The sequence below is a fragment of the Eumetopias jubatus genome, unplaced genomic scaffold, assembly GCF_037043125.1.
Source record: "Eumetopias jubatus isolate StellerSeaLion01/CBP00866 unplaced genomic scaffold, mEumJub1_p1.0 scaffold_13, whole genome shotgun sequence".
Taxonomy (NCBI): domain Eukaryota; kingdom Metazoa; phylum Chordata; class Mammalia; order Carnivora; family Otariidae; genus Eumetopias; species Eumetopias jubatus.
Window position 1 is genome coordinate 50,946,388 of NW_028274819.1, and position 25,956 is coordinate 50,972,343.

At 54.2% G+C, this 25,956-nt stretch overlaps 1 protein-coding gene across 1 annotated transcript; it reads left to right on the top strand.

Annotated features, from left to right (window-relative positions):
• Positions 1 to 4,370: 4,370 nt before the first annotated feature.
• Positions 4,371 to 25,632, top strand: DCHS1 (dachsous cadherin-related 1). The gene is made up of 20 exons (XM_028116966.2): positions 4,371 to 6,250; positions 11,969 to 12,157; positions 12,255 to 12,486; positions 12,626 to 12,862; positions 13,210 to 14,235; positions 14,455 to 14,648; positions 14,862 to 14,958; positions 15,046 to 15,203; positions 15,390 to 16,254; positions 16,349 to 16,588; positions 16,678 to 16,803; positions 17,444 to 17,653; positions 19,279 to 20,157; positions 20,277 to 20,390; positions 20,560 to 20,771; positions 20,860 to 21,014; positions 21,208 to 21,338; positions 21,454 to 21,737; positions 22,091 to 22,229; positions 22,563 to 25,632. The coding sequence occupies exons 1-20, from the start codon at positions 4,460 to 4,462 to the stop codon at positions 25,172 to 25,174; spliced, it is 9,891 nt and encodes a 3,296-aa protein (XP_027972767.2). The 5' UTR covers positions 4,371 to 4,459; the 3' UTR covers positions 25,175 to 25,632.
• The last annotated feature ends 324 nt before the right edge of the window (positions 25,633 to 25,956 follow it).

The window sequence follows — 25,956 nt, forward strand, 5'->3', positions numbered from 1 at the left end:
GGGTCTTCAAGTGTGTGCGCGCGTGCCTGCCACTGTGTCTGTGCACACGTGGAAGTTCATCTGTCTGTGTACGTGGGAGGGAGGGTGTGAGTATGCCTGTGTGTATGTGTGCAGGAGGGTAACATGGGAAGGTGCCTGTCCACGTGAGGCCTGTAAGAAGGTTGTCCTTCTCTGTGCACAAAGCATGCGTGTGTGGATCTCTGTGTATGCCTGCATGTGTGTGTGGCAGGGCACAGGGTCCATGGGAATGAATATCCCCATCTCTGTGTGTGAAAATATGCTTCTCTGTAAGGAGGGGTATCTACGTATGTGCACTGATTGCATATATGTTAAAGTAGCCCCTGCTCATGTATGTATGTGTGTTAACTGTGCCTGTCTGTATGTGAGTCTGTGCATCTGTGTATCTGGCTGTGGGTGGGTGTGTGACTTTCTGAGTATGCACCGATGTGTGTCCACTGTGAGACTGTACTGGGGGAGTTTGCATTGGAGAGGAACCCCGCTTGGGTGATGAGGAGGGCAGGGTCTACACAGGTTGGAGAAGGGGCATCTGTCTGGGCCTGAATCCCTTTTCTTCAAGGCTGCTCATTCACCTGAGCTTTTATCTCATACCATTCATATATCCTTTCGTTCAGAAAACGTATTGATCATGTACCATACTCTGTGCTACACAGAAAGGTGAATGAGATACAATCCTGGCCTTCATAGAGCTGACATTCTGTCTCTGGATGTGGAGACAGAGAACCTTAATACAGTAATAAATACATTGACCTCATTGTCCATTATCTTCTCTTCCCACCAACTGAATAGGACCATCTCTAACCCCTTGACCCCTAACCCAGTCTCTAGGCCTACATCCCTGACCTGAGACCCTGGGCCATCCCCGGACACTCAGCCTCTCCCCGCACTGAGTCAGACCTATGTTCACTCCGACCTCCTTATTCTGAATTCCTCTGACCTGTTTACCCCATGTGGCAGTTCCATGAGCTCCTCAGACTTGAGTCCCCAAGGACAGGGGTCTTAGTGCACACAGAGAACTCCAGAACTCTGAAGCCAGGATGAAGGGATCCATCTACCAGATGCTCAGCTCTAGGCTCTTTGCTTCCATTGTCTCTAATTCTCACAGAATCATATGGATTAGGAAAATAACTCAAACTCTAGAATCCCTGCTCTTTTTATTGCCTCACACAGGTGGGGGTTGGAAGTATAAGCGAGAGGTCAGAACTCCCTTGGGAGGACAGGAAGTCCTAAAGCAGAGGTAATACATAAAACCCGAGGACACAGTTCTGTAGCCACAGGACTGACCACAGTGCCTCAGGGACACAGGCTCTCATTGTGTTTGTGTATGTCATCTGAGTTGGCATGTCCACAGACATTTCTGTCTGTGTCAGCATGTGAGTGTGGTGGCGTAGAATTAAAAGGCTCTGAATATGCATTCAGCCCTGATGGCCTCTCACTCTGTGCTGGACAGAAACCAACTAAGACCCTGAACTTGCTGCCCTCAAGGGAGCTGCAATTCAGGGCTGCCGTGCAATTTATCATCAGTGTGACCAACGGCAGTGGGAGCCCAGTAGAGGGTAGGAGGGGCTCTTGCAGGTGCGGGGAGAGAGATGTTGCAGAAAATTCCACAGGAGACAGGACATTTGAACCAGATCTTGAAGTCTGAGTGGAGATGGCCACTTGGAAAGGATGTTTAAAGGATATCTCAGGGTGAGAGAGTAGTACATACAGGGCAAGGAGTGGGAAGGAACTTGGGGATGGCTTTAGTGTTGGGATGCAGGGTGTGGTGGAAGACAGTAAAGGTGGGGTGCACTAGAGAGGCAGCAGGGCTCAGATCAGGAAGATATATTAAGGAAGCTGTACCTTATCTTTTGGGCTAGAAGTTTTACACCTAGTGTCCATGAACCCCCTGAAACTGCCAACACGGTTTGTGTGTATGTGTATCTGCAGAAAGGGACAGCAGTTTTCTGCTGTCAGTAATGGGGAACCCATGGAAGCCTCTCTTCAGGAGTGATTTGGTGAAATCTATGTGGATAGCTCTGGTCAGGTGGAGATGGGTCAGACGATCCAAGCCAGGAGGCAGGGGGAGCAGTTAGGGGCTGTTGTAGGAATCAAAAGGAGAGAATGTTCTCTCCTTTCCAGCACCCCTAGTGCTCAGACTGGGACAGTAGCAGTGCAAAGAGAGAGGAAAGGGCAGACTTGAGACTTGTCTCATTGAGATGGTCAGGTTTTGATAACTAACTGGAAATCAGACTGAAGAAAAGCAAGGGAGCAAGGAGAGCTTCTGAGTGGTGATGCTGCTCACAGGATAGAGAATGGAGGAAGAAAATCAGCTTGAGGAGAGGGTTAGGGATATGTTGTTAAGGAAGTCCAATATATAGCCGGCCATGTGTCTCCAGAGCTGGAGATGGATGGAAATTGGAAAGGCGTCAGCAATTGGACAGTGCATAAAAAATAACTGATGCAATTGAATTGAAGGCACAGGAATGGATAAGATCACCCAGGCAGAATAGGGAGGAGACTTGAAAAAGATGTGGCCCAGGATTGAGGCCTGAAGAGCACCAATTTTTAAGGGATGGGCAGAGGAAGAAGAATTTGTGTAGGAAATTGAGGGGTAGACAGAGAAGTACAATGGAAGCAAGAAGTGGGATATCACCATGTGAAGCCAGGAGGAGTAGGCTCCAAGAAGCCAATGATCAGTGATCCAGTGTTCCAGAAAGATCCAGTAAGAGGAAGATAAGAAAAAAGTGTTCATTGGATGTAGAGCATGGAGATGACCGGAAGTCTAGTGAGAGCATTGTCACAGGAGGGGAAGCCTCATGGCATGGAGGGAGGAGGATGTGAGAAGGGAGAAACTGGGGGAAATGAACCAAGCTTTCAGAGCGGGCAACCTCTCCAATGATTCTGCTCTCCCTCCATTACTAAGGCCTTCATATGAGGCTTGAGGCCTCTTCCCTCTTGAACTTATGCAGTGTTTGAAACCCTGGCTCCCCTTGGCCTCAGAGGCACTGTCCCTCTCTGGGTTTCTTTTTGTCTCCCTCGCTGGCCAGTTAAGGATACCTTTCTCCAGTTGATGGTTAAGGCCAGAAATTTGCCCATCATCCTTGACTGCTCACAATCCCTTCAAGCTGTCATCAAACCCTGCCTGTTCCACCTCCTAAGCCTCCTGCAGACCTATCCACTTCTCACCATTTTCATTGCTAACACTCATCCAAGTCACCATCAAAGCACCACCATCACCTGGACTCCCACAAGTGTATTATAGGGGCTGTCCTAAGATAACGGTCCCATGTGCATACCTTCTGTTTTCCAAAGGGCACCTATCTATGGTGATCATCACAAAATATAAGTCATATCATGGCACCTCTTCTTAAAATGCTTTTGTGACTTCCCTTACCCCTAGAAATAAATCCAACTCATCCATATGGCTTATGAGTCCCTGCCCCATTTCTATCCCCTTCCCCTAGCACTCTACACCTCTACACCTCACACACATTGTCCCTACCCACCCCCAAACACTCTCAGCCTTTTCTTCACTGTAGACCCTAAGCCTTCCCTCTGTCTGTTCCCTCTTCCCTTTTCTGCCCACCACTGCCTAGCCAACACGTACTCATTAGGTAGATCCTGACTTGAAGGTCACGTCCTCAGAGAAGTTCTCTCTGACTCCCTGACTATGGCAAACCCCTCTTCTATATATGCCCTCAGAGCTGCTTGTACTTCTTAGAGCCCTTATCATACTTGTAATTACTTGTCCAATCCCTGGACTGTGACATCCCTGATGCCAGGGACTGTTTCCTTTAGTCACTGATGTGTTCCCAATCCCTTGTTGAATGGAGAAGGAAATGGGGCTAAGGGAATACATATATATTCTTATATATAGGAATTCCTGTATATTCCTGTGCTGATAGAAAGCTCAAGAACATGATGGTTCAAGGTGAAGTTTGATGATTCAGGTGAGGTTACCAAAAGCACATGGTTATTGAGATATTAGTCCTGAATAAGAAGAAAAATGAGAAAGTATTGGCCATATTTTTAAGTCCAGACATGAAAGGAAGGGAGTCCAAGGGCATGAACAATAGGAAAAAACAATCTGCTCGGGGTAGGGTGTGGTTAGGGTGGGATGGGGACCTGCCAGGGAAAGACTGGAATGGGTCCTGAGGAGTTCTGAAGCAGGAGCTTCTTGGGTCTGAGATGGATATATGGCAGCACAAATGCCCTATGGAGGGGCTGAACATGCTGGAGTCTTACTGTGGCTTAGATTCCAGTCTCCCTGGACCATTGATTCCACTCTCCTCCCCCCCCCACCACCATCATGACATTTTTCCTTCTGCTTTTCTCCCAGGTCAGGGAGACTGAGCTGGAGCCAGGGCCCAAGCTGGACCTGATCCAAAGCCTGAGATCAAGCTGGGCCTGGAGCCTGGGCCGGAGCTGGAACCCAAGTCATAACTGGACTGCCCCTGTCATGCAGAAGGAGGCAGGCATTGCGCCTTCCTGCACTGGCATGCAGAGCTGCAGGCCCCTCCCCCTGCTACCGCTGCTGCTGCTGCTACTGCTAGGGGCTGGGGTGTCAGGTGCCTGGGGTCAGGCCGGGAGCTTGGACCTACAGATTGATGAGGAGCAGCCAGCAGGCACCCTGATTGGGGACATCAGTGCAGGGCTCCCTCCAGGCACGGCAGCGCCTCCCATGTACTTCATCTCCGCCCAAGAGGGCAGTGGGGTGGGCACAGACCTGGCCATCGATGAGCACAGCGGAGTTGTCCGTACAGCCCGCGTCTTGGACCGTGAGCGGCGAGATCGCTACCGATTCACTGCAGTCACTCCTGATGGTGCCACCGTAGAAGTGACTGTGCGAGTGGCTGACATCAATGACCATGCTCCGGCTTTCCCACAGGCTCGGGCTGCCCTGCAGATTCCCGAGCATACAGCTCTCGGTACCCGCTACCCGTTGGAGCCTGCTCGTGACGCAGATGCTGGCCGCCTAGGAACCCAGGGCTATGCGCTGTCTGGTGATGGGGCTGGAGAGACCTTCCAGCTGGAGACACGTCCTGGTCCAGATGGGGCTCCCGTGCCAGAACTGGTAGTTACTGGGGAGCTGGACCGAGAGAACCGCTCACACTACATGCTGCAACTGGAGGCCTACGACGGTGGTTCACCCCCGCGGAGGGCCCAGGCCCTGCTGGATGTGACATTGCTGGACATCAATGACCATGCCCCAGCTTTCAATCAGAGCCGCTATCACGCTGTGGTGTCTGAGAGCCTGGCCCCTGGCAGTCCTGTCTTGCAGGTGTATGCATCTGATGCCGATGCTGGTGCCAATGGAGCTGTGACCTATGAGATCAACCGGAGGCAGAGTGAGGGTGATGGGCCCTTCTCCATTGACGCACACACAGGACTGCTGCGGCTGGAGCGGCCACTGGACTTTGAGCAACGGCGGGTCCATGAACTGGTGGTGCAGGCGTGGGACGGTGGGGCTCACCCTGAGCTGGGCTCAGCCTTTGTGACTGTGAACGTGCGAGATGCCAACGACAATCAGCCCTCCATGACTGTCATCTTCCTGAGTGCAGATGGCTCCCCGCGAGTGTCCGAGGCTGCCCCACCTGGACAGCTTGTTGCTCGCATCTCTGTGTCAGACCCAGATGATGGTGACTTTGCTCATGTCAACGTTTCCCTAGAGGGTGGAGAGGGCCATTTTGCCCTCAGCACTCAGGACAGTGTCATTTACTTGGTGTGCGTGGCTCGGCAGCTGGATCGGGAGGAGCGGGATGCTTATAACTTGCGGGTTACTGCCACAGACTCAGGCTCACCCCCACTGCGGGCTGAGGCTACCTTTGTGCTACATGTCACTGATGTCAATGACAATGCGCCTACCTTTGACCGTCAGCTCTACAGACCTGAGCCCCTTCCTGAAGTTGCACTGCCTGGCAGCTTCGTGGTGCGAGTGATGGCCCGGGATCCTGACCAGGGCAGTAATGGTCAGGTCACCTATAGCCTGGCCCCTGGTGCCCACACCCGCTGGTTCTCCATCGACCCCACTTCAGGCATCATTACCACGGCTGCCTCGCTGGACTATGAATTGGAACCTCAGCCACAGCTGATTGTGGTGGCCACAGATGGGGGCTTGCCTCCTCTTGCCTCGTCTGCCACAGTCAGTGTGGCCCTGCAAGATGTGAATGATAATGAGCCCCAGTTCCAGAGAACTTTCTACAATGCCTCACTGCCTGAGGGCACCCAGCCTGGAACCTGCTTCCTGCAGGTGGGTAAGTCCTGCACACAGCGGGATGCTGCTGTGGGCAGGAGTAAATTAAAGGGTCACAGGGGACTTCAGAACAGAAACCAAACCTTGCAGGTGTATCTGTTTATGGTGACTTATGTCAGAGGGTTTGATCCTATCCCATGAGCTCCAAAGTCTGTACAGAGGGTGAGGGCTCATGACAAGATGAGAAAGCAGGGTGCAAGAGGTGGGCCAGGTAAGGCAGTTGAGGGAATTAAGATTGGATCTAGAGGAAAAAGTGTCCTGTGGTGTCAAGAAGGGAGAGAGACTCTACAGAATCTCAAAGCTGTTTGAAAGGCAGAGATGGAGATTCTCTGCACCCATGTGGCTCCTGCTCTCCAAGAGAGATGCCAGCATTTACGGAGCCTTCATCCATTGCTCGGCTCTGCTAGAAGAAACCCCCATCTCCCTCCATGGAGCTGAGCCTTGATGAGACATTTGTGCTCAGGTACAAGGATGAGAGATAATAAGAACTATTAGTGAGATGCCATGTCCAGAGCAGGAAGGCCTCTCTGAGGAGGAGGTGGGAGCCCTGGACAGACTCTGGGAGCCACAGAGTGCCTGGAGGAGACAGAGGGGGCATGAAATTGAAGAGTCAGGCTGAGGTCAGATTACAGAAGTTCTTGGACACCAAGCTTTAAGGGGGTTAGGTCTTTACTTGGAAGGCAAAGGAGGTCACTGAACTTCTTTGAGCCAGAAAAGGGCATGATCAGATTGCCTCATTTTTGTTTTTGTTTTTTAAAGGCTATGTTTTTTGAAAAGTTTTAGATTCACAGCAAAATTGAGTTGAGGACAAAGATTTCCCATATATCCCCTGTCCCCATTCATGTACGCCCCTCCCACATTATCAGCATCCCCACCAGAGTGGTTCATTTGTTTCAGCTGATGAAACTACATTGACACATAATCACCCCAAACCCCCAAAAATAGTTTACATTAGGGTTCACTCCTGATGTTGTACATTGTATAGGTTTGGACAAATGTATAATGGATATATATAATGACATGCATTATGGTATTATACAGAGTAGTTTCACCATCCTAAAAATCCTCTGTGCTCTACCTATTCATCCCTCCCTCCTTTCTACAGATTGTTTTTTGGGGAAGCTAACTTGCTTTAAGGGTGAAGGATGGATTAGATCAGTGGGTAAGTGATATATTCAAGAATTAACTTACCCACTATGAGCTTGGCACTGTGCCTGTCCCAGGGAACAAAGAAAGGACACGGTCTTGTTCCCAGGCAGGTCCCAGTCTAGACAGGGAGACACACCAGTAACTAGTGCTGCATCGGATGGCATATGAGGTGCTGTGGGAGTCCGGAGGAGGGCACCTTTGAAGAACCAATGAGACTTTGCCAGATGGATTATATAGAGTATATGGATGGGGATTCCAGGCCTTCAGACAGAGCTGCAGAACCCCATGATGTGTTCAGGTGACTGCATTGTTCAGATTGGCCTGAACTGTGCTGCTAAGAACTGCAGAGAGCTGAGACAAAATAGTAGAAACGGACCAGATTTACAAGCTGGTCTAGACATTGCCTAATATCCCCTCCAGAGGACAAAATCACTCCCAGTTGTGAACCACTGCTTTGTCTTAAAAATCACAGGGGGCTGGGGTGCCTGGGTGGCTCAGTCGGTTAAGCGTCTGTCGTCGGCTCTGGTCATGATCCAGGGTCCTGGGATCAAGCTCCACATTGGGCTCCCTACTCCGCGGGGAGCCTGCTTCTCTCTCCCACTCCCCTGCTTGTGCCCGCTCTCTCTCTCTTCTCTGTCAAATAAATAAATCTTTTTTTAAAAAAAGATAATTAAAAAAAATCACAGTGGGCTCAATGAGGGGCTCTGGGCAAATCTGGTATGTCTTTTGGGAAGATTGCTTTGGCTGCATCATGGAGTATGGATGCAGGACAGAAAACAGGAGGTAGGGAGGCCTTTTAGGAGACTAGTGCTTAAGGTCTTTACATCTCAGAAGTCCACCAGACCCCTGAGCATCTTTTCAGGGGCTGTCCGTTGGCCTAGACTTTAGGCAGTGCCTGGGCCCAGTTGACGCCTTGCCTTCTGGCTAGGGTATTTGCCTGCCTGCTGCTGTCCAGCTCCCACCCACTCTCCCATGTGTTTACTCTCCCTCTTGGCCCAGGACCAATGGGTGATGGCTTCCAAATTTCTTCCTCACTAGTGCTTGAAGAAAGAGAGTAACTCTCCAGGGGGTTTCCTGGAGTTTTTACTCTTAGTAACTATAGGGAAGTAGGAGTAAAAATGCCCACTGTGGTGTTCATACCTGTTAGAAGTCTTAATATTGGATTCATTCAGTATACATTTATCAAGTATCTACCAAGTGCTAGTCATTGTCTTAGGGACAAAGAATACAGTAATGAATGAGTCATTACCCCCTGCTTCATGGAGTTTATAGTCTAGAGGGGAGATTCTTGTACTAAAAAATAGTTGTACTGCAATAAAAAAAACTTCAATAATGGGGACTTATGTGAGGTACAGATAGCCATCCCCAAAGAGGTGACCCTTAAGCTGAGACTCACAGGCTGAGCAGGAGTTTGTGACGGGGCCAGAGGGTGGGTAGGGGGGCTCCAGGCACAGAGCAGTGGGAGAGCCTGATTTGTGCAGGGCTGTAAGTGGCTCAGTGTCTGTGTCTGGAGTTCAAGGTGTGCAGTGGGAGAGTGGGAGGTGAGATGTGCAGGTAGGTCACACAGTGAGGAGTCAAGCCAAGCCAAGGCGTTTGAGCACTTCTCTTTAGAGAACGTTAAAGATTTTCTAGTAGAAGGGTAATATGATCATATTTGCTTTCTCAAAAGATGCTTTTGGTAGTCAGTAGTGGTTCAGGACTGGGAGTGATTTTGCCCTCTGGAGGGGACATTAGGCAATGTCTAGAGACTTCTGATAGTCACAACTGGTGGGATGCTACTGGCATCTAGTGCACAGGGGCCAGGGATGCTGTCAAACATCCCATAATGCACATGACAGCACCACAACAAAGAATTATCTGGTCCAAACTGTCAGTCCTACCAAGGATCAGAAATCCTGGGGTAGAGGACAGATTGGAGGGTCAGACACCTATGAGAAAGGAATCACAATAGTCCAGGGGAGAGACGACTCAGGCCTAAATCAGGACAGTGATAATGGTGATGGAGAGGAATAGACAAATAGGAGAGATAGTGAGGATTTACTTAGTCTCCAGTTGATTGATATACCGGGAGAGGAAAAGGGAAGAACAGATTTCTGGCTTCAGCAACTGTGTGGATGGAAGAGTCATTAGAGGGGGTTGGAATGATCATGAGTTTAGTTTTGGACAGGTTGGATTTAAGGTGCCTGTGGGACATCCAATTGGAGATGTTGAGCAGGCATCTGGATGTACAGGTTTGGAGCTCAGAGGAGTGGTCTAGGTCAAAGTGCAGACAGTGGTCAAAGCCACGGAAGTGGATCCCTCAGTGGTCCAGAGGGAGCATGCAGAGTGAACGAGGCCAAGGAGAGATTCCAGGGAGCAACAGTGTATGAGAACAGGCAGGGGAAAGGGAGGCGGAGGAATCCGTGGAGGGGTTTGGCAGCGGGAGAAGCAGGAGACACCTGGGAAGGAGGTCGGGACGGGGTGGATGCAGTAAGTTTGTGGCCTGGTAGGAACTTTAGAAAATTCACAGATAAGGGTCTTTATTTTCTCCCTGAAATAGTGCATTCGATGAGAGCTAGGGGTGGGTGGGGACAAAAGGAGAGAGATGAGTGGGAGAGGGAGCTGACCAAGGTTGGCCTGGGCAGCAGGGCTGAGAGCCTGCTGGAAAGGGAGACTGTGCATTTGCAGTGGAACCTCTAGCAGGAGCTGCACAGGGCGGGAAATTCACTTCTGCCTTGGTCATTTCCAGTCACTGGCCCCTACGCCTTTTGGGGTCACTTCCTGACAACTTCCCCTGACCACTATTTATTGCTTTCTTCCTGCAGCAAGTCAGAGGGCAAAGGTCTTTAACAGCTTCTGGAGATGGTGCCGCAGCTGTGCTGCAGCCTGCCTGGATTGATGTGGGGGGATGTTTGTCTCCTGGGATATCTGGGCCCACAGCCATAGTAAAGAGTTGGAGCAGGATCTGTTTCCAGGGTTCAGCCATGGCAGGGTCTTAGTGTCTCTCTGGAGGGTAAACAGTGCCACAAATCACTTCTGTCAAGGGCCTGGGCAACAATTAGAAGTCCTTGGCTAGCCTTCTCTCTGAGGAACATTTTCTGGCCAAGAAGAGGGAACTCTCCAGCCTCCTCTCACAGCATGACATGACCCTCGGACCCCTGTATCCACAGAGAGTACTTTGTCACAATCTACAGCAGTCAACACCAGCTAACACACTGTCAGGGGCCTAATGTGCACCCAACGTATAAAATGTAGTTTGAAGGAAGGTTTTGTTGTCAGGGTAATCAGAATATCCACTTATTCAACAAATACACATAGAGTAACTGCTGTGTGCCTGGCCCTGCCCTAGACTCAGAAGCTTTCGGAATGATGTCTCCTCTGCTCTGGTTCTGAAATGTTCAGAGGCTCCTGACACTGGTGTCCGATAGTTCAACTTTTCCTGAGCCAGTCTGGGGGATACCCAAGAATTAACCAGGAAATCCTTCCCCTACTTCTTAGTTTTGAGGAGCCCCCTGGACTTAATGACCTTGACAACCCACAGACTTGCCATTCTCCCTCACTTCCAGTGAGGTTGGCTTGAGAGGCAAGGAACGCCACAGGTGCATGAGCCACATCCATAAATTCACAGAGCAGACCCTGATCACTCCAGTGATTAGATCCCAAAATCAATCAGACCCAGCTCCGGAATGGCCAGACTCAGGAAAAAGCAGGGCTAGAACATCAGTACCAGTAATTCCATTGGTCATCTAGTTCTCTGCTCAGAGTGATTATGAGACTTGGTGATGGTCACTAACCCCACCTGTGGCCCACCTGGAATTTGCAGTCACAGCCCCAAGCACGCTCCTCTGTCAGTGCAGGTGGTCCTCATCATGTGCGGATTCTGTATTTGTAAATTTGCCAACTCTCTAAAATGTATTTGTAACCCCCGAATCAATACTCATGGAGCTTTTGCAGTCATTCCGGGACATGTGCAGAATGATGAAAAATTCAAGTGGACTGATGTGCACATTCCAGGCAATGCTCTGCCTTCATGTTTCAGCTCATACTGTAAACAAGGGTCCTTTCTGCAGTCTATTTAGTGCCACGTTTTTCACATTTTTGTCCCTTTTGTTTGGTGATTTTGCTCTTTAATATGGTCCCTAAGTGTAGTACTAAAATGCTGCCTAGTGTTCCTAAGCACAGGAGGGCTGTGATGTGCCTTATGAAGACAATATATGTGTTAGATAAGCTTCATTCAGATACGATTTATAGTGCCATCGGCTGTGGATTCAATGTTAATGAATCAACAATATATATTACATTAGATGTCTTTAAACAGAAACACACATAAAACAGGGTTTATGTATTGACCTATTGACCAGCTGACAAAAATGTTGTGACCAGAAGCTCACAGGAACCTAAACCAGGTGGTGAGGTCTGAGGTGGTGAGTTTGGGTTTTGGCCCACCTCCTACTGGTCCCCTCTCAGTGTCCACCATCCAGAGACTCTGGCACCCAGCTGGCCCAGGGCCTGCCCCTCCTAACTGCCACTTAGCTCTGGCTCTTCTGTCAAAACGATGGGGCATCACTCACCCCAGCCTCTCCCTAGGTGACAGCCACAGATGCAGACAGTGGTCCATTTGGCCTCCTCTCCTATTCCTTGGGTGCTGGACTTGGCACCTCAGGGTCTCCCCCGTTCCGCATCGATGCCCACAGTGGTGATGTGTGCACAACCCGGACCCTGGACCGAGATCAGGGACCCTCAAGCTTCGACTTCACAGTGACGGCTGTGGATGGGGTGAGTGGGCAGACCGTGGGCCGGCTGGGGTGTTGGGATAGGGCATTCACCAGAGCCACACAACGCCCATCTGTCTTATGGCTGCCTGTCTCCCTAGGGAGGCCTCAAGTCCATGGTATATGTGAAGGTGTTTGTGTCAGACGAGAATGACAACCCACCGCAGTTTTATCCACGGGAGTATGCTGCCAGTCTGAGTGTGCACAGTACACCAGGCACAGCTGTACTGAGGGTGCGTGCCCATGACCCTGATCAGGGGCCTCACGGGCAACTCTCCTACCACATCCTGGCTGGCAATAACCCCCCACTCTTTGCCTTGGATGAGCACTCAGGTGAGGATCCTCCCATTCTCAGGGCTTGTCCCCAGACCCCTCTTCCCACCTACTTAAATGAAGTACTGCCCCCCTTCCCATAACCTTTCTACCTCTATGCTGTTTCCTTATACATCTCTGCTTCTGTCCCTTCTCCCAGGGCTGTTGACAGTAGCCTGGCCCTTGGCCAGATGGGCCAACTCTGTGGTGCAGCTGGAGATTGGGGCTCAGGATGGAGGTGGCCTGCAGGCAGAGCCCAGTGCCCGAGTCAACGTCAGCATTGTGCCTGGAGCCCCTGTGCCACCAGTATTTGAGCAACTACAGTATGTCTTTTCTGTACCAGAGGATGTGGCACCAGGCACCAGTGTGGGCATAGTCCGGGCACACAATCCACCAGGTATCATTTATTATTATACCCATTTGGTGCTCTACCCGGCCACCCCAACATAACCCATCTCAAAGAACCCTAGAGTATCACACCATAGGTAGCCCCAGTACAAAACATGCAGGTTCAAATCCCCAACACACCCCTGGGCACAGTGCAGGCACTCTGCTTCATCCCCAGGCACATAAAATATCACCGTAGTGCTACCCAGTGTCTCTGCCACCACCTGCCCCTCTCCTTAATAGTTTGAAATTACCACACAGGTGTGGATGGTGCTTAGCCCTCCTTGAGATCAGAGTCTAGGCCCCAACTCAATAGGTGCCCCCATCTCTTTCTTGATTCCCCTCTCCTTCCCCTAGGTCGCTTGGGGTCTGTGACCCTTGCCCTATCAGGCGGGGATCCCCGAGGACTCTTCTCCTTAGATGGGGCCTCAGGGCTGTTACAAACACTTCGCCCTCTGGACCGGGAGCTGCTGGGACCAGTGCTGGAGCTGGAGGTGCGGGCAGGCAGTGGAGTGCCCCCGGCTTTTGCTGTAGCTCGGGTGCGTGTGCTGCTGGATGATGTGAATGACAACTCCCCTGCCTTCCCTGCACCTGAAGACACAGTGTTGCTGCCACCAAACACTGCCCCAGGGACCCCCATCTATACACTTCGGGCTCTGGACCCTGATGCAGGTGTTAACAGTCGAGTCACCTTTACCCTGCTTGCTGGGGGTGGTGGGGCCTTCACTGTAGACCCCACTACAGGCCATGTACGGCTTATGGGACCTCTGGGGCCCCCAGGGGGGCCAGCCCATGAGCTGGAGTTGGAGGCCCGAGATGGAGGCTCCCCACCCCGCACCAGCCACTTTCGACTACGAGTGGTGGTACAGGATTTGGGGACCCGTGGGCTGGCTCCTCATTTTGACAGCCCTACCTACCGTGTGGACCTGCCCTCAGGCACTACCCCTGGAACTAAGTTCCTGCAAGTGCAAGCTCAAGCACCAGATGGGGGCCCCATCACCTACCATCTTGCAGCAGATGGGCCAAGTAACCCCTTTGGCCTGGAACCACAGAGTGGTTGGCTGTGGGTGCGAGCAGCACTGGACCGTGAGGCCCCAGAGTTGTACACGCTGAAGGTAATGGCAGTGTCTGGGTCCAAAGCTGAGCTGGGGCAGCAGACAGGCACAGCCACCGTGAGGGTCAGCATCCTCAACCAGAATGACCACAGTCCCCGCTTGTCTGAGGAGCCCACCTTCCTGGCTGTGGCTGAGAACCAGCCCCCAGGGACCAGCGTGGGCCGGGTCTTTGCCACTGACCGAGACTCAGGACCCAATGGACGTCTGACCTACAGCCTGCGACCACTGTCAGAAGACAGCAAGGCCTTCCGCATCCACCCCCAGACTGGTGAGCACTGGGGCCCAAATTCTGAGACCTCATAGCCTCATCCTCAGACTGGTGAATACCCAGACAGAATCCCCAGACCCCTGCCATGAGGACCAGGACTGAGCCTGGACTTTCACCCTGGCATTCCCTCCCACACTCCCTAAACCCCAGCTTCTTAGCTGCAGGCCTCAGGCTGTATATCCCTAGCTACCCCATACATGATCTCTCCTGCACTCCCAGGAGAAATGACCACACTCCAAACCCTGGACCGAGAGCGGCAGAGCAGCTACCAGCTCCTGGTGCAGGTGCAGGATGGGGGGAGCCCACCCCGTAGTACCACAGGCACCGTGCACATCGCAGTACTCGACCTCAACGACAACAGCCCCAGCTTCCTGCAAGCTTCCGGGGCTGCTGGCGGGGGCCTCCCTATACAGGTATGTGAAGTGGCAGGACCCTGCCCTGAAAAAGTGTGAGAGGCAGTGGGGGCTCCCCACAGAGCTGTAGGTATAGGTAAGAGAGACTGGCTCTTGGAACAGGTGTGAGAGCAAGAAAGGGGCTCTGCCTGCATTCAAGTGAGGGGAACTTGACCCTGAGATAACTCAGGAACAAGAAAGACACAGCTGTAGGTGAGCTGTGTGTCCCCACAGGTACCAGATCGAGTGCCTCCAGGGACACTGGTGACGACTCTGCAGGCCAAGGATCCAGATGAGGGGGAGAACGGCACCATCCTGTACACACTAACTGGTATGGGGGGTGGTGTGGAGAGAAGGGAGTTGGTGGTGATGGCATGACCTGCCGAGCTCTCACCCTCCTTCCTCTACCTGTTCCCAGGTCCTGGCTCAGAGCTCTTCTCCCTTCACCCTCACTCGGGGGAGCTGCTCACTGCAGCACCCCTGATCCGAGCAGAGCGGCCACACTACGTGCTGACTTTGAGCGCTCATGACCAAGGCAGCCCCCCTCGGAGCTCCAGCCTCCAGCTGCTGGTGCAGGTACGGCTGCCCTTCCTTAAATCTGTCTACTTCTCTTTGGCCACCGCTATGGGCTACACCTTCACAGAGTCCTTATGCCCTCTAGTCGGGCTACTCTGACTACCCTTTCAGCTACCCAGTCGACCAGCCCAGACCCCTTTTACACGGGTCCCACTGATTCTGTCCTTCCTCCTCGGTCCACAACAGGTGCTTCCCTCAGTTCGCTCTGCTGAGCCCCCACCAGATCCCTCAGAGCCAGACCCAGCGGCTCCAGTGCCCGTCGTGTTGACCGTGACAGCGGCCGAAGGGCTGCAGCCGGGCTCCCTGTTGGGCTCGGTGGCGTCGCCAGAGCCAGCTGGGGTGGGCGCACTCACCTACACGTTGGTGGGCGGCGCCGACCCGGAGGGCACCTTCGCGCTGGACGCGGCCTCAGGGCGCTTGTACCTGGCGCGGCCCCTGGACTTCGAGGCGGGCCCGGCGTGGCGCGCTCTCACTGTGCGCGCTGAGGGCCCGGGAGGCGCGGGGGCGCGGCTGCTGCGCGTGCAGGTGCGCGTGCAGGACGAGAACGAGCACGCGCCGGTCTTCGCGCGCGATCCGCTGGCGCTGGCGCTGCCGGAGAACCCGGATCCTGGCGCGACGCTGTACACCTTCCGCGCGTCGGACGCCGACGGCCCGGGCCCTAACAGCGACGTGCGCTACCGCCTGCTGCGCCAGGAGCCGCCCGTGCCTGCGCTTCGCCTGGACGCGCGCACCGGGGCGCTCAGCGCTCCGCGAGGCCTGGACCGGGAGACCACACCCGCCCTGCTGCTGCTCGTGGAAGCCTCCGACCGGCCCGCCAACGCCAGCCGCCGCCGCGCAGCGCGCGTCTCCGCGCGCGTCTTTGTCACGGATGAGAATGACAACGCGCCCGTCTTCGCTTCGCCCTCGCGTGTGCGCATCCCCGAGGATCAGCCGCCCGGGCCTGTGGCGCTGCACGTGGTAGCCCGGGACCCGGACTTGGGCGAAGCCGCACGCGTGTCCTATCGCTTGGCAGCGGGCGGGGACGGCTACTTCCGGCTACACTCCAGCACCGGTGAGTTGAGCCCGGAGGAGGATGGGGCGAGGGAGGGCGCTGATGGGAAGAGAGTGTTGAGGTTTCCTCCCAACCTGCCCCACCGCTCACCTAGGAGCGCTGTCCGTGGTGCGGTCCCTGGACCGGGAACAGCGAGCTGAGCACGTACTGACGGTGGTGGCCGCAGACCACGGCTCCCCGCCGCGCTCAGCCACGCAGCTCCTGACTGTCAGTGTCGCTGACGTCAACGACGAGGCACCGGCTTTCCAGCAGCAGGAGTACAGTGTCCTCTTGCGTGAGAACAGCCCGCCTGGCACTTCTCTGCTCACTCTGCGGGCAACCGACCCAGACCTGGGTAAGACCTGAGGGGATGAGTGGAGAGGGTCACGGGACAAGAAAGGCTATATTTACCCTCTGATCTCCCTTCGTGCCGCCCCTCCTCAGGGGCCAATGGGCAAGTGACTTATGGAGGCATCTCTGGCGAAAGCTTCTCCCTGGACCCAGACACTGGAGTTCTCACGACCCTTCGGGCCCTGGATCGGGAGGAGCAGGAGGAGATCAACCTGACAGGTACACATTGACAGGACCCCCAAAAGCCTTGAGGTGTTGTAAGCACCAGTGTTACATTAGCAGCACCCCCAAACTCCCCTCTAGAAGCTTCCACCTATTATAGCACAGCTTGTTATGTTTTTGGATCCTTTTTGGGAAGCACGAGTTGGGCAGATTGCAAGGTGATCTGACTTTTAGGCTCTTGCCATTGTGATCACACAAACTCTTAAACACATAATGCCACGGCTCTGTCCTTTAGGATTCCCCGAGATTATACTGTGGCCATCTAACAGAAAAGCATGTTGATAGTACCATAGAAGTTAAGTGACTTACGCAAGCTAACACAGCTTGGAAGTGGTAGAGCTGGGACTTGAACCCACACCTTTTGATACCTTATTTAGTGCCTTTTCTGTCACATTACCACTAATCCAAGATACATCTTCCTTGCACTTAGTATGGGAAGTGGGGGGAAAAAAGTCTTCTGACATGTATATTTATGTGTGCATGTACACGTGCAGGCGCCCATGTGCTTGCAGAGTGTGGAGAGATGGACATTTTCTGGTTCGTATGTGCACCTGGTGAACATGTGTGAACGCTGTGTGGTGTGGGTTTATCCATGGATGGGAGCAGGCTACATTTTACTGATTTTGCTTCCCCACAGTGTATGCCCGGGACAGGGGCTCACCCCCGCTGCTGACCCATGTCACAGTGCGAGTGGCCGTGGAGGATGAGAATGACCATGCCCCAACCTTTGGGAGTGCCCACCTCTCCCTGGAGGTGCCAGAGGGCCAGGACCCCCAGACCCTTACGGTGCTGCGGGCCTCTGACCCAGACGTGGGAGCCAATGGGCAGCTGCAGTACCGCATCCTGGGTGAGAAATGTCCCACATCTGCTAATCTAGCACCCACAGCCTCAGTGTGTCTGGGTTTCCTTTCCCTTTTCTTGGTCTTCTACCTTTTCAATCATGCATATATGTTTCTAAGTGTCTCTTTCTATGCCTCTTCAGCTCTTTATGTCTCTCTGTGTCTCTGTTGTTATTTCCTGTTTCTTTTCTTTTTCTTTCTTTTTTTTTTTTAAGATTTTATTTATTTGACAGAGAGAGAGACAGCGAGAGAGGGAACACAAGCAGGGGGAGTGGGAGAAGGAGAAGCAGGCTTCCTGCCAAGCAGGGAGCCCGAAGCCGGGTTCGATCCCAGGACCCTGAGATCATGACCTGAGCCGAAGGCAGTCGCTTAACCGACTGAGCCACCCAGGCACCCCTTCTTTTTCTTTCTTGTTTCTCCCTGTGGAGCACTTGTTCTCAAACTTTTTGGTCTTAGTAACCCTTAGTATTTTTAATTTTTGAGAACTCTGAAGAGTTTTTGTTTATATGATATCAATATTTATTGATATAATAATATGATATTATAACAAACATGTAATATAGATACATATGTATAATAAACACATTACATCAATATTTAGTATATTAGATATTAAAGCTGAGAAAAATCTTGAAAACACCATTGTAAAACAGCCAGTGAAGTATCCTGCTTACTGTATTTCTTCATAGCCACAAAGAAATATTAGGGGTTCAAATAGTTTGTTGGGCAGCAGTGAGATTGCAAAGATTATAGCAGGTGTAACTAAAAATAAGCCAGTAAAAACTGAATGAGTCAGGGCGCCTGGGTGGCTCAGTTGGTTAAGCGTCTGCCTTCAGCTCAGGTCATGATCCTGGGGTCCTGGGATCGAACCCCATGAGCCCCACGTCATCGAGCTCTTCGCTCAGTGGTCCGGCTTCTCCCTCTACCTCTACCTGCTGCTCCCCCTGCTTGTGTTCCCTCTCTCTCTAATAAATAAATAAAATCTTTAAAACAACAACAGCAACAAAAAATTGAATAAGTCTTTGAAAATACATGTTTATGGGGGTGCCTGGGTGGCTCAGTTGGTTGGGCAACTGCCTTCAGCTCAGGTCGTGATCCTGGAGTCCTGGGATCAAGTCCCACATCGGGCTCCCTGCTTAGCAGGGAGTCTGCTTCTCCCACTGATTTCTCCCCCTCTTGTACTTTCTCTCTCTCTCGCATTCTCTCAAATAAATAAATAAAATCTTTAAAAAAAAAGAAAATACATGTTTATGCTCTAAACTTTCTATCTATATTCTAGAAGACGTAAGAATTCGTAAGCACACATTCCATTACCATACAAGTGATGTCATCATTTGTCATGAAGCATTTCGACTCTACGTTTGTGAGATACTAAGAATTTAAAAAGGCATATAATGTTTTAGTATTGCTATGAAACTAGTTTTGATTATATACTCCCTGAAAGGAGTCCCCAGCCCATACTCTTGAGAACAGCTGCTTTATAGTATCTTCCTTTACCATCTGTGGTTCTCCTCTCTTCCTTTCTCCCAGTTTCTCTCTCTTCCACCCCTTCCCATTTGCTGTTGCCTCTATATCACCCTCACTCCCGTGGGCTGACACATCTTTGTCTATGTGCACATGTACTTCTCTGCAGATGGGGACCCATCAGGAGCCTTTGTCCTAGACCTAGCTTCTGGGGAGTTTGGCACCATGAGGCCACTAGACCGAGAGGTGGAGCCAGCATTCCAGCTGCGGATAGAGGCCCGGGATGGAGGCCAGCCAGCTCTCAGTGCTACTCTGCTTGTGACAGTGACAGTGCTGGATGCCAATGACCATGCCCCAGCCTTCCCTGTGCCTGCCTACACTGTGGAGGTTCCTGAGGATGCACCTGCAGGGACCCTGTTGCTGCAGCTACAGGCTCATGACCCTGATGCTGGGGCCAATGGCCGTGTGACCTACTACCTGGGTACAGGTGCAGCAGGAGCCTTCCTGTTGGAGCCCGTCTCTGGGGAATTACGCACAGCCACAGCCCTAGACAGAGAGCAGTGTCCCAGCTATGCCTTTTCTGTGAGTGCGGTGGATGGTGCAGCTGCTGGGCCCCTGAGCACCACGGTACCTGTCACCATCACAGTGCGTGATGTCAATGACCATGCACCCACCTTCCCCACCAGTCCCCTGAGGCTGCGCCTGCCCCGCCCAGGCCCTAGCCTTAGCACCCCGACCCTGGCTCTGGCCACTCTGCGAGCTGAAGACCGTGATGCTGGTGCTAATGCTTCCATCCTATACCGGCTGGCAGGCACGCCACCTCCTGGCACCACTGTGGACTCTTACACTGGTGAAATACGTGTGGCCCGCTCACCTGTAGCCCTCGGCCCCCGGGATCGTGTCCTCTTTGTCGTGGCCACCGACCTTGGCCGTCCAGCTCGCTCTGCCACTGGTGTGGTCATTGTTGGGCTGCAGGGGGAGTCTGAGCGTGGACCCCGCTTTCCTCGGGCTAATAGTGAAGCCATGCTCCGTGAGAATGCACCCCCAGGTGGGTCCTCAACCATGCCTCCCAGCTTTGTATCCCTGGATGGGCTGGGGTTACTCACTAAAAATGTCTGGTAAACTCCCTCAGTGCTCATGGTCCAACCAATACCATCCTCTCTGCAGGGACTCCCATTGTCTCCCCTAAGGCTGTCCATGCAGGGGGCTCAAGTGGACCAATCACCTACAGCATTCTCAGTGGGAATGAAAAAGGGACATTTTCCATCCAGCCGAGTACAGGTAAGGGGCAGGAGCAGGGGCTCTGTGAGAGGACAATCTCCTGGGGGTGCTCCTCTTTGGGCCCGAGAAGGCCCTGGTTGGGGAGGGGCTGCCTTTGAGGAAGGGGCATCAGAGAGGGAGTCTCCAGGGCAAGCAAGGGCTGTCTGTGATGCTTTCTGCCTCTCCCCAGGAGCCATCACAGTTCGCTCAGCAGAGGGGCTGGACTTCGAGGCCAGCCCACGACTGCGACTGGTGCTGCAAGCAGAGAGCGGGGGAGCCTTTGCCTTCTCCGTGCTGACCCTAACCCTGCAAGATGCCAATGACAATGCTCCCCGCTTCCTGCGGCCCCACTACGTGGCCTTCCTGCCTGAGTCCCGGCCCTTGGAGGGACCCCTGCTGCAGGTGTGGGATGTTATGGGAAGATGGGGGGCAGGGCTGGCTAGACTTGTCTGTGGCCAGCCCAGTGCCAGCAGCCTCCTCCTCCCACCAGGTGGAGGCAGATGACCTGGACCAAGGCCCCAGTGGACAGATCTCCTACAGCCTGGCCGCATCCCAACCAGCACGGGGTTTGTTCCATGTAGACCCAGCCACAGGCACTATTACTACCACAGCCATCCTGGACCGTGAGATCTGGGCTGAAACACGGTAAGGCCTGGCCCTATAGGTTCCAAGACCCCATCCTGGCTCCATCCAGTTTCAAGCCCTGCCCTGAATCCCTCTCAATCTCTAGGCCACATCCTGAGTCCCCCAGGCCCCCGGTCTGTCGTGAGTCCTCCTAGCCCTGCCCAGGGTTCTCCCTTATCCCCAGGGCCCACCTCTGATTGTGCTTTGTGTCCAGGCTGGTACTGATGGCCACAGACAGAGGAAGCCCAGCCCTGGTGGGCTCAGCTACCCTGACGGTGATGGTCATCGACACCAATGATAATCGCCCCACCATCCCCCAGCCCTGGGAGCTCCGAGTGTCAGAAGGTGAGGGCTCGGGAAAGTGTGAGGTAGAGAGGGTGGTAGGGCAGCACTTTACCCCACCCTGGGGCTCCAGGGGTGTCTTGGACCATGCCAAACACACTTGTCCCATGTATTGCAGACGCACTGTTGGGCTCAGAGATTGCACAGGTAACAGGGAATGATGTGGACTCAGGACCGGTGCTGTGGTATGTGCTGAGCCCATCTGGACCCCAGGATCCCTTCAGCGTAGGTCGCTATGGAGGCCGCCTCTCCCTCACGGGCCCCGTGGACTTTGAGCAACGTGACTGCTATCACCTGCAGCTGCTGGCACATGATGGGCCTCATGAGGGCCGTGCTAACCTCACAGTGTTTGTGGAGGATGTCAATGACAATGCACCTGCTTTCTCGCAGAGCCTCTACCAGGTACTGATGCCCCCAGCTGACCCCACACCTGGGCCCGGGGTTGTTCACGTTGGAAGGAAGTGGCAAGGCTAGAAGTGTCTGAGGTGGGCTGGATGTTGGAACTGACCTGAGGATGGAGCCCTGGGGATGGGAGGGTCCCATCTCAAACCAGCCTTCCAGGTCCTAGGGACTGTGTCCAGGTTCTTCATTCTGTGCCCAGAAATGGAGGAAGGTGGGCAGTTTGAACACTGAGTATGGGCTTCAAGCTGGCATGGATGCCAAGCAGGGCTCATGGGACCAAGCTCCAGAACATAGGCTGAGAGGACAATAGGGCAGCTGGGAAACAGCCATAAACACTTGTCCTCACTCCTCAGGTAACACTGCTTGAACACACACCTCCAGGCAGTGCCATTCTCTCAGTCTCTGCCACTGACCGGGATTCAGGTGCCAATGGTCACATTTCCTACCACCTAGCTTCCCCTGCTGAGGGCTTCAGTGTTGACTCCAACAATGGTACGTCCTTCCCAGGATCTGACCCCTTATCTTTGACCATGACGGGCCATATTTTGACTCCATTCCTAGAATTTGCCTGAATTCTTAACTCCTGGATCTCTGACCCAGTGAGAACATTTTCCCTCCTTTGTCTCTGTTTTAAGCCCTGTCCTGACCGCATGTCTAGAAGCCGTTTCATGAATCCTGGAGACCATTCCATAAATTCCCAGCACATAGGCCATTCCCTGGAGTCTGACTTCCAAGGCCATTTCTTAGGCCCCCAAAGGATCACCCCTCTACTCACCTACAGCCTCTGCTGAATGCATATTTCTCTCCATCCCCTTCTCATCTCAGGGACTTTGTTCACAACAGTGGGGACAGTGGCCTTGGGCCAGGAGGGGCCAGGAGTGGTGGACGTGGTGCTGGAAGCACGAGATCATGGGATGCCAGGCCGGGCAGCAAGAGCCACAGTGCATGTGCAGCTACAGGACCAGAATGACCACACCCCCAGCTTCACATTGCCGCACTACCGTGTGGCCGTGACTGAGGATCTGCCCCCTGGTTCCACCCTGCTCACCCTGGAGGCCACGGATGCCGATGGAAGCCGCACCCATGCCACCGTGGACTATAGCATCATCAGTGGCAACCGGGGCCGAGTCTTCCAGCTGGAACCCCGGCTGGCTGAGACTGAGGAAGGTAGTGGACTAGGCCCCCGGGCACTGGGCTGCCTGGTGTTGCTTGAGCCTCTAGACTTCGAAAGCCTAACCCAGTACAACTTAACTGTGGCTGCAGCTGACCGGGGGCAGCCCTCTCGCAGTTCAGCCGTGCCTGTCACCGTCACTGTGCTGGATGTCAATGACAACCCCCCTGTCTTCACTCGAGCATCCTACCGCATGGCAGTTCCCGAGGACACACCTGTTGGAGCTGAGCTGCTACATGTGGAGGCCTCTGACGCTGACCCGGGTCCTCATGGCCTTGTGCGTTTCACCCTTAGCTCAGGCGACCCTTCTGGGCTCTTTGAACTGGATGAGAGCTCAGGTGCCTTGCGACTCGCCCGCCCCTTGGACTGTGAGACCCAGGCTCGACATCAGCTTGTAGTGCAGGCTGCCGACCCTGCTGGGGCACACTTTGCTCTGGCACCAGTGACCATCGAGGTCCAGGATGTGAATGACCATGGCCCAGTCTTCCCACTGAGCTTGCTCAGCACCAGCCTGGCAGAGAACCAGCCTCCAGGCACTCTTGTGACCACTCTGCATGCGATTGATGGGGATGCTGGGGCTTTCGGGAGGCTCCGCTACAGCCTGTTGGAGGCCGGGCCAGGGCCTGAGGGCCGTGAGGTATTTGCACTGAACAGCTCAACAGGGGAGTTGCGGGCACGAGTGGCCTTTGACTATGAGCACACAGGAAGCTTCCAGCTGCTGGTGGGTGCTGCGGATGCTGGGAATCTCTCAGCCTCAGTCACTGTGTCCGTACTGGTGACAGGGGAGGATGAGTATGACCCAGTATTCCTGGCTCCGGCTTTCCACTTCCAGGTGCCAGAAGGTGCCCGGCGTGGCTACAGCCTGGGTCATGTGCAGGCCACAGATGAGGATGGAGGTGCCGATGGCCTGGTGCTCTATTCCCTTGCCACCTCTTCCCCCTATTTTGGTATCAACCAGACTACAGGTGCCCTGTACCTTCGAGTGGACAGCCGGGCACCAGGCAGCGGAACAGGCACTTCTGGGAGTGGAGGCCGGACACGGCGTGAGGCACCACGGGAGCTGAGGCTGGAGGTGGTGGCACGGGGGCCTCTGCCTGGTTCCCGGAGTGCCACAGTGCCCGTGACTGTGGATATCACCCACACTGCACTAGGCCTGGCACCCGACCTCAACCTGCTATTGGTGGGGGCTGTGGCGGCCTCCCTGGGAGTTGTAGTGGTGCTTGCACTAGCAGCCCTGGTCCTAGGGCTGGTGCGGGCCCGTAGCCGCAAGGCTGAGGCAGCACCTGGTCCGATGTCACAGGCAGCGCCCCTGGCCAGTGGCTCTCTGCAAAAGCTAGGCCGAGAGCCACCCAGCCCACCACCCTCAGAGCACCTCTATCACCAGACTCTCCCCAGCTATGGTGGGCCAGGAGCTGGAGGACCCTACCCCCGAGGTGGCTCCTTGGACCCTTCACACTCCAGTGGTCGAGGCTCAGCAGAGGCTGCAGAGGATGACGAGATCCGCATGATCAATGAATTCCCGCGTGTGGCCAGTGTGGCTTCTTCCTTGGCTGCCCGTGGCCCCGACTCAGGCATCCAGCAGGATGCAGATGGACTGAGTGACACATCCTGCGAGCCACCTGCCCCTGACACCTGGTATAAGGGCCGCAAGGCAGGGCTGCTGCTGCCAGGTGCAGGAGCCACTCTGTACCGAGAAGAGGGCCCACCAGCCCCTGCCACAGCCTTCCTGGGGGGCTGTGGCCTGAGCCCTGCACCCACCGGGGACTATGGCTTCCCAGCAGATGGCAAGCCGTGTGTGGCAGGTGCACTGACAGCCATTGTGGCTGGTGAGGAGGAGCTCCGTGGCAGCTATAACTGGGACTACCTGCTGAGCTGGTGCCCTCAGTTCCAGCCACTGGCCAGTGTCTTCACAGAGATTGCCCGGCTCAAGGATGAAGCTCGGCCATGTCCCCCGGCTCCCCGTATTGACCCACCACCCCTCATCACTGCTGTGGCCCACCCAGGAGCCAAGTCTGTGCCCCCTAAGCCAGCCACCACGGCAGCAACCCGGGCCATCTTCCCACCAGCCTCTCACCGCTCCCCCATCAGCCACGAAGGCTCCCTATCCTCAGCTGCCATGTCTCCCAGCTTCTCACCCTCACTGTCTCCTCTGGCTGCTCGCTCACCTGTTGTCTCGCCGTTTGGGGTGGCCCAGGGCCCCTCAGCCTCAGCACTCAGCGCAGAGTCCGGCCTGGAGCCACCCGATGACACAGAGCTGCACATCTAGCTGTGGCCCAGGCTGGGCCCCGACCTGGGATGCGCACAGCGTCCCCAATGCAGGCCCCATCTGAGCCTGCCCTGGGCAGCCTCGGACCATGATTGACCACGGGGGAGGCCAGCTCCCCATCCTAAACCCCTCCAGTGGGGGCAGGTCCCACATCTCACCCGGCCCCATCAGAGCACAGTGCCACAGAGGCTCTGTTGAGCACTGACCTGGGGCCAGGTCCAATGTGGGGAGAAATATGAAGGAGGCAGCAGCCCTGGGTTCTCCTCAATGAGGGCTTCCTGCCCTGCACCAGCACTCTGAGGTGGAGCTGAGACTTTATTTATTGGGGGGTAGGGGGATGGGGGAGGTCCCTCCAACCTATTTGGGCCCAGCTCCTTTGGGTTCCACTGACACCCCTGCCCCTGCACAGAACCAAGTGCCAATTCTCACTCTGGAGCCTTAATAAACTGCAGTTTGTATCCAGTGTCCGGCTGTATTCTCTGGGGGCCGTGGGGTGGGGGGGATGATTGCCAGGCATCTGATACATTGTGGACACCTCAGGGGGCACAGAGGAGTGGTGGACACGGGCTTCTAGGGTGGGGATGGCACTGGGAGCCCAAGCCTAGCCTGAGGCTGAGTGTCACATGTCTGCAGTTGGCCTTTCCTACTCACAAGGGCTGGGAAGCCAGACAGAAGGCAGACAGCAGGGGCTTCTCTAAGGCACTGACATAGAGAGGGGTTGGCTGGGTGAGGAAAGATCTTGGGGATGACCAGCTCTAGGCCTGAGGGTCCACATGTAACAA